The sequence below is a fragment of the Gymnoscopelus microlampas genome, assembly GCF_963454915.1.
Source record: "Gymnoscopelus microlampas genome assembly, chromosome: 4".
Taxonomy (NCBI): domain Eukaryota; kingdom Metazoa; phylum Chordata; class Actinopteri; order Myctophiformes; family Myctophidae; genus Gymnoscopelus; species Gymnoscopelus microlampas.
In genome coordinates, this window is record NC_139941.1 from 46,236,348 (window position 1) to 46,250,321 (window position 13,974).

The 13,974-nt window shown below is 42.7% G+C and overlaps 1 protein-coding gene across 1 annotated transcript in view; it reads left to right on the forward strand.

Annotated features, from left to right (window-relative positions):
• Positions 1-1,785: 1,785 nt before the first annotated feature.
• Positions 1,786-13,974, forward strand: part of LOC311044581 (sarcoplasmic/endoplasmic reticulum calcium ATPase 2-like) — a 36,069-nt gene continuing 23,880 nt past the window's right edge. Inside the window, exons 1-6 of the mRNA XM_084056271.1 lie at positions 1,786-1,974; positions 2,154-2,378; positions 3,727-3,744; positions 3,857-3,939; positions 6,839-6,943; positions 8,630-8,768. Of these exons, the coding sequence (XP_083912397.1) occupies positions 2,261-2,378; positions 3,727-3,744; positions 3,857-3,939; positions 6,839-6,943; positions 8,630-8,768 (463 nt within the window). The 5' untranslated portion in view covers positions 1,786-1,974; positions 2,154-2,260. The remainder of the gene's footprint in view (positions 1,975-2,153; positions 2,379-3,726; positions 3,745-3,856; positions 3,940-6,838; positions 6,944-8,629; positions 8,769-13,974) is intronic.

The window sequence follows — 13,974 nt, forward strand, 5'->3', positions numbered from 1 at the left end:
GGCCTATACAATCCAGCCCCATCATCTGTCACCTCACGCCTCAGACCCATCTGCCCCATCTGCGACCTTTCTTCCACCCATCTCTGTAGTAGGTTGGGACTCGGTCATATGCGCAGGCCAGGGTGAATAGAAGAGATGTTTTTGACCTATCTTGCAACGTCCTTGAAAGCAATTTCAAAGGTATTGACATGTTCCAGCCCCTGAATCATGTGCCACGCCCATTAAAAATATATTGTGAAACGAAATTAAATTTCAGGCTCTAATATTCCTACGGATGTCTGTAGTAAAAATGGTGAGGTAAAATGATCTTCCGCTGTGGCAGTGGCACACGTTTTTAGATTGTTTTTTTGACAGCCTGGGGGGCCCTGGGCTGAATTTAAAATGGAAATACGTTCCCTGGACCCTATCAGCAGCAGATGCTGCCCACCCACCCCACCCCGTTCGGGATGGTACGTGTGACAAAGGTGTGTGTGGGCCGAAGTCAAAGATAGGGCTCTATAGAATTAGTCCTCCAGGCTAGGCAGAAAAACAACAGACGTAAAACATTTACCTCATAATTTCAATAGGGCTATCAGGAATAGCCTTTGACCAAGAAGACAGTCACCGGTGTAAGATAATAATATAATGATTTATTATTTAATCAAGGCAGGAAATACCATTTGGTAACAAGGGCCTTTGATGCAATACGTTTCTTTTAACAGTTGTCTGAGTTACATTATCTTATATGACATGTGATGTTGAGTCATGGAAAATCATTGGCGACAAAAACCCCGGAGAAACAATCATACAGTAAAGTGAGAAAAATGTATCTCAAGTTCTTCATTTGGTTTGCTGATTATTTAAAAAGCTTGATTTGAAGTTCAATGAAAACTAGGGGGGTTTGCCTCATACTTCCTGGTTGTTTTGGCTCCTGTGTGATTTTGAACGCCTCGGGCGTCTTCCATCCAATGACATTACTCCACATGCAGAGCAAGGAAGGAACAGGAGAAGTCAATGAGGCACTTCCATAATGGTACAGTATGATCACATAGTCCAGAGGGACAGTCACTGATTGGGTATTGTGATTGGGTAGCTGGTTGTCATGCAACCGGTCAACATTAAGAAGAAAGGAAAATGATCTTTATTGACAATATAAAACACATACAAACAAAGAAGAAATTTACAGGACAATAGCCCCTCCTGTGACCCGGGCTGACCCCCCATACAGCCTGCTTGGGGGAGGTCACCACTCACCAGACAACATCAGGGGGATCTTCAAGAAAAAAACATTAAACAACGAACAAAAACAGACAAGCAGAGAATTATTATTATGTTGTTACACATGGTTTAAGAATAAACGTTTTTTTTTATCCTGATAAGCAACTTCGGTTCACAATACATACAATTCACACAATACATACAATGTAGCGAGTACTCAAATTCTTTGGGGGAGCAAGTTACGGCCGGGTCTTTTGGGTGGTCGCTACAGTATAATTATTATTTAACTGTTTGGTTTCATTTTCAAAAACTATTATTAAAGGCTTGGACTGGCTGAATTTGGATCAACGTGTATAAAATGTCTACCTAAAATGATCACCACACAATTACTATTATTATTACTATACTATACTATTATATAAGTCATTACGGAAACCAAACAGTGATCAGATGGATCACACTAGCCAGGCATCTCGAACGTTGCGTCAGTGGTTACTTGGCAACCAACTGGCCAATAGCGGCGAAGCTGTCCGTTCGGGCCATGGGACGAACACTTTGCCCCTTTGATAAATGCAGAATATCGAGCACGTCGCTTTACCACCACAGAGAGCAGAGCTGCACCACACGGCGGCCGGTGGAGAGACGGTACAGAGAGGCTCAGGACTGGGTGAATGCAGTCCTCAACAGGACAGACGGCTTGCTGCACACACTCTTTGCCACCATTTTTGGAAGATAAGAGGACACCCATATAGTATCTTCATCGAAGACGGGGGAGAGGTATTTTGTTGTTAGCCCAAATATTACTTGTTGGGATCATAATTATTGGCAGAAAGGGGGGAAGGGGGTCACGTTCCAGTGAATACCAGTCTCCACGGTCTTTTAAAGATATCCGAATGTGAAGGATAGATCAGATGAGATACATCAGTTAGTTGGCCAACTATTTGTTCTTTTTGAAGGGTTGAATTTGATAGAGAAAAGGTGCCACCAACGGGAGGAGGACTATTCATTCACGGTCACGGTGAAGTCGCTGTGAGCAGCAGGAGTCTAGAAGGAACGTCCAACCATGGAGAACGCTCATACAAAGAGTGTTGAAGAAGTTTACACTCATTTCTGCGTCAATGAGAGCACGGGGCTGGCCCTGGACCAGGTGAAACGACAGAGGGAGAAGTGGGGCCTAAACGGTATGTTGAATGAAAACAAACTGTCTGTTTATTGGTGTTATTGTTGGCATTTCAAGAAGACTCTCAAATCCAACATGTCCTTAGTCATCGTGCACTCTACAGTACTGGGCTAAATGTCACCATCACCACCAAGCCGGTATCTGGCTGCTGACGTCATCATAGATGACCTCGTGGATTTCCTTTCTTTTTTTCTTTTCTTTTTTCTTTTTCTTTAGAAGATGTCTTAATAACCAGATTATTACTTTCCTCTTTGGAGAAACTAGATCATTGAATGACTGGTGTTAATTATTATTACAATGCATTTTATGTAATGTGTCATCTGACAACGTACAGTTGTCACTTTGAGGTAACCCTCATCCAAGATGGTAAACAAGTAAAATACTCTGTTTATTTAACTCTGAGAGTGTACAAATTGTACCCAAGGTTCCATTTGTTCACTCTCAGCGTTACAAATGAACTCATTCGTCAGTTTTCAGCTATTCATGTGTAAATAATTCGTTATAATGCAGCACAAACCTCTTAGCAACTCTCTTGAGCTTATTAGTATTCTGCTCAAGTTGCCTGAAATGAGTCACTAAGCGGAACGGCATCATCACTGAGTAACATGAAAGACAAAGAAAGGAGAGAGAGAGAGAGAGAGAGGGAGTGCAGGTGTTTGTTCTTCAGAACTTGCCATGTGTACTGAGAACTGTCTAGACCAAGGGGTCTTCAACAGGGGGTCCGTGACCCCTAGGGGGTCCTCAGAGTTACTACAGGGGGGACGCCAAATCTTAGTGTGATATGATGATTTGCTTCTCTTCACATTGACCACTTGAACCCTAGCTAGTATCCCTTTTCTGAGGAGCCAAAAATAGCAGATCTACAAGCTCACAACGCCTCGCACTGCGAGGCGTTGTGAGCTTGTAGATCTGCTATTTTTGGAGGTGTAGGTATAGGTGTAGAGGGAAAAAGAGCAGACCACTGACTATGTCACTTGAGGTCACTGCTGACCTCAAGTGAAGTTCAGCTATGCTTTTCTCAGAGCTAGTCCCTCAGTCAGCAAGACAAACAGAAGCAGACCATCAACACATCCCTCAGGTTACCTCCTGTCAGCACAGCAGCACCACTGCCCCAAACATGTACTGTTGTTATTGGTAGGAATAAACACAGAATCATCTGGGAGGAAGTGGGCTAAGAAAGGGGAGGAGCCAAACTGCGTTGACTGTTTCTACACAAAAAAAGCAAATTTTTCCCCGAATGGATTCCCAGATTGCCTCCTATGTAAAGTAATTACAGACCATTGAATGATGTCCCCTTCCTGTTTATCTTTTTTTTTTCATGTATGGTCCCTGGATTTGACCCCACACAGAGTTACCTGCTGAAGAAGGTAAACATTCTTTCTTCTTTTTACTATTTATTTCATGTTACGGTATAATACATTAATACTACTACATATACTGTATATTGGTATTGTATTAATTGACTTTCCTTTTCCACAGGGAAATCGTTATGGTCACTTGTTGTAGAGCAATTTGAAGATCTACTTGTTCGAATTCTTCTGCTGGCTGCATGTATATCATTTGTAAGTATATCAACAGATTCGTTATGTAGTCTTTTTCTTGATAGGTTTGTGGGAGTGGTCACTCTCCATTGCATTATTCCTTGATCATTGATTTTGACTGATGATGTCATTTCATTCTGGACTTTGATGCATATGAATGAAATGATGCATAAACCCAATGCTAAGTTCAAGTCCATGTCTTCCGTACTCCCTTGCTTATAAATGGATTGCTTGTAAATGAGATATTCTCGCTATTTATTGAAAATGTCAGGAAATTGGGTAAATGTACGGTATAATGATGCTGACATGCCCAAAATAGGGATGCCAGGTTGAAAGTGGTTAACCTGCCATCACAACCCCAACCGTACCCTACCACCACAGATAAATGAAAGATGTTTTTTTGGGGGGGGGGGTGATTATTATGGAGCGCAGGGTGATGACTGGCAGGGGAGAGTTTATGCATTGCATAGCACATAGCGGTGAAAGTGTGAACGTCTTCAGTTTGTCCAGTTCAGCTGCGGTTACACTAACAGCGTAGGGTGTCAAACAGCTGAGAAGGCTGGCGACTCGTCCATGGAATGGTGACGGCAGCAGTTGGCCGTATTGAGTTGCTATCACCATGTGCCACGGCATTTGAGTCGTCTTGTACTGCTGCTGTGTAATGACTGACCCGCCACACTTTTCTCACCCCCCCAAGGGGTGAGAAAAGTAATAAAATCATCAGTGGCTTGTAGAAGCCCATTCTGAGGCATCATATTATAGTCTTAATCAGTCAGTTTTTTGGTGTGATGCCACCTAGATCCTATATTTTGATGGGTGGGTGGTTTTATTTTGAGTCAAGCGCTCCTGTCCATTTTCATTATCTGAGTGGTTTGAGTGAGAAAAATGTGTGTTTATGGGTCCTTACGCATTAGGCCTATTTGAAAGTAATTCTGATTGGGATTATGGTTCCCTCCCTATTTGTAAACACTGATTGGGATTATGGGTCCTTCCCTATTCGTAAACATTTCTGATTGACAAAGTTGCTATAGTTAGACACATATTTACTACTACTCCACCACAAACACTACTATAGCCTACTTTTACAATATTAAAAGCGAAATAATTGCGATATTATAATTTATATACTACATATAAGTTAATGTTATTTCATTAAACAACTATTATATAGTGATTGCGTTATAGAATCAAAGAGAATGTCGAAGAACAATAACGAAAAGGAAGTGTTGAGGTGATGTTTTAGAAGAATAGTGCCTCTTTAACCACTTTGAACCTGGTGTCCCTATTATGGGCATGTCATAATGTCAATATGTTTAAATAACAAATTGGAGAAAATAGCAAGCTCACAACGCATGGCATCATGATGCGTTTGTTGTGAGCTTGTAAATTGTCTATTCCCACTATTCGTCATATTTGAGAAAGTATATAGGGTTTAAGTGGTTAAAGACACTGAACAATGCCTGGGATAACTGTGTAGGTCCAGTCTCTGATATGTACTGTATGTGGATGTGTTCGTTGGCTGGTATGTCGTGTGTAGTGCCCAGTCAGATGATAGAGAGGTGTCGGTAGCTGCTGTCTGGCAGGAGGAACAGAGCACCACTCTACACACCAAATTTGGACTCTGCGTATTCTCAGTGGGAGGGCACCAATCAGACCAGTACAGTGCACACGCAACCCACATCGACGTAGAGACTAGGCCATCGGGCATCATCTAAATTGTTTTGACACTTTGATGCGTTCTTCTCAGTGGTCATGACTCTGCCCACCACTGAGAGAATGCAGTTATGGAACACAGATGAGAGAACATTATTCAAATGAATGTCAGAGAGGCAAGGAGCAGCACATTTTGGGGGAAGGGTTGAGAAGCAGGGGAGGGAATATCTTGATTGACCAGCCACTTAAGGCATATATTTAAAAAAAAATCTACAAGCTCACAATGTGTCTCACTAAAAGATTTTTGAACGACATGGCCAAAAAGGGATGCCAGGGTTAAGTTGAAGCGGTTAAAAAAGAAGTTCTGTTGTACTATTGACACGAGTATTAGAATTATGTTCGCTATTTGAGTTAAGCCTTTTAAAGGTTGTTTGGCATTCGGTTGACATAGTTTGTGGTTGTGTAGTTTGATTGTTTAATTGCTGCCATTACATTATGGGACATTATTTATGTGTCTTACTGAGGCTGATTGAATGCTGACGTTCTATTGCCGTTCACATAATTCTTATTAGGAAACCTGCATTCACATCTACTCCAAAATGTCTGTGCAATGACTGCAGTCTAATCAGACTAATTATGTTGTGGTTTTTGAATTAATTAGTTCATTATTATGGATAATTTGTTAATTATTCCTTTGTCAAGTGGCTAGCACTGATGCCAGAAGTCCAGCAAATTGAGTTTTGCCAGTGCATCCCCAATGGGACCTATTATTGAACTTGGTACTTAAACTTAAACAATAAGCACCTACCCCCGATTATACACTAAATATTGTGCCTGCCCTCTACCACTAAACTTCAGTATGTTTGTGTTGCAGCGGAGTAAAGTAATCATTCTAAATACAAGGAATGTTTATGTGACAAATGTGTGGGATGACACTCTGCTATTAAAACCAAGCCATCTCTGACAGATATTGTGCCTCTGACTGCAGGAGAACTGCTGAAGCTTTTCTAATGAGCTGAGAATCTGTCCAACACATTTTTTATAATATGTGGGTGGGTATATGGGGTATACTGTAGATGTTTGTAGCAATCAACAATGTATTTTGTCAGAGTCTCAATGTGTGTGCTTGCTTTTGTCCTTGTATTTTATTTGTGTGCTTGTGAATATGTCCCCAAAAACGATGTCTGAGCTGGTTAATATGACCTGATGCTGTGAGGGAACGCATGTATTCAGTATAATGACTCACGTTTCATTTGATTGATTCCAGGTCTTGGCATGGTTCGAGGAAGGAGAAGAAACTATCACAGCCTTTGTGGAGCCTTTCGTAATCCTACTCATCCTCATAGCCAATGCTATTGTTGGTGTATGGCAGGTGAGACTCTTGGTGAAATATTATTTGCACTGATTTAGGATCTAGGGTCCTTAGATGCCAGTAAAATGAAAAAGAATCAGTCTATTTGTCAGTCAGTTTTATCCAGTGACACTACTGATATCTCAAATTTGATATACCTTCTTTGGTTGGATGGAAGTCTCATTCATTATGTACTGGCTACATAAGATCTGCTTTTGTACTTACCCTCAGGGCTCTATACTAGCTCACAACGTGACGCGTTGTGATCCTGTAGATCTACTATTTTCACCAAATGTTCGCCCCAGAATAGGGACGCTAAGGTTCAAGTGGTTAAAAATGATAATTGTCCTGAAAATCTCTACGGTACCAAGTACATCATCAGCACTACAGGCTAACTCTGTGATGGGGAATACAATGGGGAATACAAGACAGGAAAATGAAAATGGGTCCAGAGTGTGGGTCATTGACAACATGACATTTATGTAAAAAAAAAAATCCTTTATTAAAGGGATATAGTTCACCTTAAAGCTACAATCTGTAAGTTTTATATCCTTTGTCTCCCTCTCCTGATGAAGAGTTAATTGCAACCATATCAGATGGCGGATTTACAATAGATATATACACATAGATGTATAATATATCCGCATTGGCTGCTGCTGCTCACTGGAGCGATACGTCAACCATATTGGCTGTAATAATGCCTGTATGGCCCATGTTATGTCTATTGAAGCAGGAGTAGTAATGTGTATTTTCATAACAAACCATTGCTAAGTGGCAATTTGATCTGATCATTGGCTTTGGAGAACCAGGATATACCGGCACGGATATACCGCTTCTGAGTAGGACGCACCGAATCTCTGTGTGTTTTAGGAGTATATGCATCGGCTTCCCTGATTGGCCAACCTGACCCGTCGGCTTCACGGATTGGTGAATCTTCGCGTCACATTTGTGCTACTTAGCCATAGCCATTAGCCAATATAAGTCCCTGATTGGCCAACCCGGCGTCGGCCACTTCGCTTCGTTTGTGCTGCAGTGCCAATTTGCAATGGAACAGAAAGTACGAGAGCTGTGGTCATAGCAGAGGAAGTGAACGAAGGTGGCAGTGCGAAGAAAAATGCGATGCGCGTGGAGCTGACAACGGGTACAACGGGTACAACGAGTACATCAGATAACAGGAATATTGCACAATGGGTGGGGCGTGTGTTCCCAGCTTTAATCATTCCCGACTTGCATGGCACAGCCCCAGGGTAGCCGAAGGGCGCTGGTCTAGTCATGTTAAATTATAGATTTAATTCATTAAGTAGCCATGTAATAAGTTGAGGTGGCAGCCTGGCAGGACTTTTTCACCCCGTCAGGGTTTATTTTCCAATGAATGCCTCACCGTACATTATCCCTTATGATTGGCTCTTGGGAATGATCAATTTGGCCAGCAGCCCAGCAATAGACTTTCATCCTAAGAGCTGTCATCCCAACTGCTTGACTACAGTATACACACAAGTGTATTACGGTATGTTTGTTTGTAAACACAGGTGTGTGTCTTCTCCCATGTATCACTCCAACATAAATATCCAGTGAAGCTTGATATTTATGTGATGTAAGGTTCTCTGCAGTGTAGTAGAGGTATTTTCATAGGGGTATCCCCTGCTAACCACTTAATTTTACTGACACTGACTGGCTGGCACTGACATTCGTTATGTTTCTCATCAGGAACGTAATGCAGAGGACGCCATTGAGGCCCTGAAGGAATATGAGCCTGAGATGGGTAAGGTGTATCGGCAAGACAGGAAGACCGTTCAGAGGATCAAGGCCAAAGACATCGTGCCTGGAGACATTGTGGAAGTTGCTGGTAAGTTTGAGTGCTTTCTGCCACCGTGCGCTGAACACTGACTGCTTTATAAAGCTTATTCTAAAAATGTTAAAGAAAAATCTTCTCTGCCTTTCTATTCATCATCTATTACTTTACCCAGCACTTATGATAAGCGACACAGCAGTGGATGTACTTTCTTAAAGTGCTATGGTGCTGACCCTTGCGCTCCAGAATTTTAACGTGTAACTTTGGCCTTCTAGAAACAAATGCTTTTTTCCGTTATTACAATGTAAGCTGTTGCAAATAAATAAGCATGTTGCAGCCTACATATTTTTAAATGAATGTTTAGATGTTATATCATTGGGTTTTTGGACTACTCTGTTGTAACCATCTGAATCGCTCATGAATACAACAGGAGACATCCTTTTAATGACCCCATAATTAACAATGTAATGGCATTGGAGCTGCAATCAGAAATCCTTGGATTTCATGATTTTTCCTCATACCGCCTTCTTTTGGTACATATTGTTAAGCTCTTCCAAGCTTTGTGCTTATGATAGGGAAACTAGGTGGCAATGGATTACATTTATCTCAAGGCCCCTCTTAGTACCACTGCAGAGGTGACTCACCCTACAATAGCGGTGTGTTTTGTGATGTTCCTATTAACACATTGCCTCAAAGAGCTTGGCACAGGTGTTATTGAGGCCCCCGTGTGTGTGCACGCAGGCCTGTCACGAAGCAGTGCAAAGTGATGATGATTCATGGGACCTGAGGTCCCATGAATACCGCGTATTCATGTCATCATCAGTATGTTTCCACATTAACCTGTTTTTTTTTTCTTTCTTTTTTTCTTCACATTCTGAGCTTGTAGATTGTCTTTTTTCTGTATTTCATGTAGGATGAAGTATATTATATAGGGATTACCGTAAGTGGTCCTGGTATCATACATTTTCATGGGCCCCAGAATTCATTGCAACGTTCCTTTTGTGCACGAGTGTGCCTGTCTACCACTACGCCTCCCAGCTGTTGTACTCGGCACACACATCCTTGTCGAGGCTCTCTTGAAGTTACAGTAGCTGCTCCTACCCGTGCTACGCGCTGACACATCCTAAGATGCAGCCTCCAAATCGTCAGCCAGTTTTCTCTGTCGGTGCAGTGAGTCACTCTTGATACCATGCAGCCGGCGTTATCTCAGGAATATCAGCAGCTGAAACGCTGATGCTTTGATTTCCTGTGTGATGTATCCCACGGTGCTGATAAGGCCTGTGATGCAGTCAGTGTATCTCGGGAGCTGAAACACTTTGGCTTTGATCGTGATTGGATGACCATTTCCCCCCGTCATCAGCACGCACGAGTCCTCCTGTAGAGACAGATGGACGGGGATAGGATGTGTCACGGAATGTCGAAGTCCTTGGGGGCCACTGGCGTTATCGCGATGTGGTTTAACCCTAAGCCACAGAGGTGATGCAGTGTTTTTCAGCGAGCACAGTGGGGTCTTTTATTTTTAGCAATCGTAGTCTGTTTAGATTATGGAATGCTTTATTTATAGCAGACAGTGCCAGTGGTGAAGAAGATGACAGGTGTCTGGTGGGCCCCCTCTCTCTCTCCCCTGCTCAGGGGAACATTGTTGCAGCGGATGACGTAGGAGAGTGTTCAGCAGGACTCCCAATGTCACCTTGACCAAGGGCAGACCTAGCATTATCCTGGACCCTGAGTATAAAAGGAGAATCATTCCATGCGTGTTCTGAATGGGGTTTTGACAATTACCGTAGATGGACTGAATTAATTTCGTTGGGGAAAATACTTTATTTTTTTCGTTTTTTGTTTAAGGTTTTTCCTGTTAAGAGGGAAACTTGTGATAAAATCACAATGCACAATACAAAAGAGGCACATAAACCTACAAAATAAAGTAAACGGTGCATTAACAATTCTTTGACACCATTCAGCTATTACATAGTACAGATCACTTTACAGTCAATGTGAAGGACACTAAAGGTTTACCCCGTCAGCAGCTTGAGCCTTAAACGCACAGCCAGCACACAGCAAAGCAGGATGTGTTACTCCTGCAGTGAGAGGATGAAACCCATCACCTCAGCTTACACACTAAATCCTCCAAAGCTCCCTCATATTTGGTACCTGCCAGGCCTCTTTGAATAATAATATTTTCCTGAAAGCTCCAGCTTGATCCCCCACACCACCACCTTGATGACGCAGGCAGATGCCAGCTGACTCCATGCACACTGAGCGGAGGCAGAGGGCACGAAAACACAAGCCCTCTCTGACTGGCTTAGCCGTGAGGAGAATACCCAAGTAGCTAGTCTCTGGGTCCTGGCTGTCAGAGCACCACCGTGGGCTCTGAGCCTGCTTCCTTCTTCCCTTTGCTCAACATCAGCTCTCGTGTAGTGTACACAGACAGGCATGGAGTATTTGTTTTACAAAAACAACCCGGATTCCCTATTTTGGGCATGTCAATATAGGCAAAAATATTTGTATTATATTTTTTTCTCAAATAATAGCGGAAATCAATCTGCCAGCTCACAATGCCTCTGCGACACATTGTGAGCTTGTAGATATTTTTTGAAATGGGGCGTAAGTGATTAAATCCGAATTAATTTCTCATACTTCTCAGTGCTGCTGTAACCTTGCAGGGCACCTGCTGTAGTTGGTTTTGGGTTCTGGGTGATATATTCCGTTCTGTCTTGCCCAAGCTGTCGTACTTAAAAGGCAGCAGAGCTGCTTTGTGCTATCTGGCCTGTTTCTGGCCAAGCCAATATGCAGCCCTGTCCATTTGTCTGATGTCTTTTACAGAGTTGATAAAGGAGCTGCTCCAGTGTACTCTTCCACAATACTGTGGCTCGGACAAATGCTTATTTTGCTGTTGCTGCAGTAAACCCTAACGGAACCTGGGCCTTCTCCAACCAAAAACCTTCTGACATTCAGTTTGTTGTTATAAGTGTGTTTAATTTACGTTTTTAAAACTACCATAGCCATATTTACAATTTACATATGGGGTGAGGATTGCAGTGCTTGTAATCAGGATAGGCCACCAGACAATATCGCAAAACCGTAACCTTTCAGGAAATGTAAAAAATAACCTTTGTTCCAGTGGATTCAATGTAGTTATTATTTAGCTCTTGTTAATACTTTTCATTGGTTGAATATTATATAAGTCTAAAGACAGACTTAACCACTTTAAACCTGCCATCCCTATTTTGTAGTATATAAGTATGAAATTAATAGCGAAAAAAGCATTAAAAAATGAAATATGGAGATACAAGATTCTGCCCGACAGCGACGATATCTTTTAAATTGACATTGACATTACATTTAGTAGTCCACAAGCCAATGTAGTATATCTTTTTTTATTCCCTCATGTAATCTAAGACATGATAATGAATAGTTGGATGAGTTGGATGTGGACCTCCCTTACACTATAGAGCACTGAGTGACTTTGTTCTCTGCTGCATGTTAGGTTGTGGAGTCTCCTGAGAGAGGGGCCTGTGTGGGGAGTGGTACTGTACAGTATAGGCTAGGGGGGAGGATCTCTCGTCTATTATTTGGAGGCCTTATAGGGAAGTGCTTTGTGGAGTAGTCCAGTCGCCCCCCACCAAGCCCAATGCACAGACCCTAGCCGTCCCTACCCTTTACAGGCTGGGATTCCAGACACCCTGGATGGCATGTGGCATTTTGTGTGGTCTGGCAAGTGTGTGTTGTCACTGAGGAGGGGTCTCTTTGACAGGAGTCTGGTCCAGCCAGGTGTATGGTATACTATTGTCCGGTTGTCGGAGAGACGTTCCAAAATGGTTTTGTCTTAGTGGCAAGGAGAAACTGCAGGCATGTGACGTCAGACATTGAGAACAGCCCCAAATGATATATGTCAGTGTTCCTGTGTAGCTCACACAATTAATCTATCTAATAATTAATATGAAACCTGTGCGTGTATGTCTGTGTGTCCCGGCCATAAGTTGGACGCCGTCCGACCAAACGGCCTCAAACTTGCCATGTTTGGACCAACTTTGGAAAAACCATGAATATCTGTCCGACCGCGGGTCTGCGGAGGACACACCGATTCTGTGGAAGACACACCGTATCTCTGTGTGTATGCATCTGCTTTCCTGATTGGCCAACCCGACCCGACTGCTTCATGAATTGGTGAAGCTTTGAAGCTTCACATCACGTTTGTGCCACTTATAAGTTCGATATAAGTTCCTGATTGGCCAACTCAACCCTTTAGCTTAACTGATTGGCCGAGCTTCACATGTGCCGCGTCGCCAATGTAAGTGGCAGCGTGTGCAATGGAACAGAAAGTTCGAGAGCTCTGGTCATGGGTGAAGGAAGCGAACGAAAGTGGCATTAAATTAGATTTGGGGGGGGGGGGGGTGAATATTACAAAGCCCATGGTGATGACTGCCAGGGGAAAGCTTATAGATATGCTATCTTTACTATATTTGTTTTTGATAAAAAATGGGAAAACTGTACTCACTGTACTTAAAACCACTTAGAATAAAAGTGTCCAGTCCACTACATGGAATATCTTATATTGAATAAATCACTAATGCTTCTCATAAAAGTCCCTAGCTTCTATTACTAAGGCCAAGCCACTGTTAGTTTCACACAGATCATTGGCATTCCTCTTGCGTACCAACTCACCATTGTCATGTTAGCCTTGAGTTAGCTATTGCGTTGAGTACCGGGAATCTGTGCCATTCTGTCAGTGGTTATGGATGGGAATGCGACAGGTCAGATATGCTGGTTTGACCCTGAGCAGGCCTTAATGAGGGGTCACTGACGAGAAAGTGGTGACGTTAAGACAGAAGAGAGTGACAGAACCATAAGTACGTTTTCGGAGCTGTCCTCACGCCGCAGCCCTGATCATAGGCCTGTGTGGAAGCCCTTTTTCCCAGACAACTGTTGCCCAGGCCTCTCTGCCCTCTCACCTTCTCACTTCATACATCATCATGATTGATGGGGAGTAAGAGCAGAGACAGATACTGTGTGTGCGTGCACGCGCATGCGTGTGTGTTGATAGTGATACTACACTACTTGTTAAACTGTGACCTGAAGATTGAGGAAATTTAGGAATATTCATTTACCATCCGATTCTTCACTTTTGCTTTCAACAGATGTAAGGTATATTGTAAGAGAAAGGCCACGGTTTCATACCCTGGTACTATTCACAATTACACCGTTGCTATGCTAAACATGGCTTTGGCAACAGTTTGGAAGCATGACATGTGGCATGTAT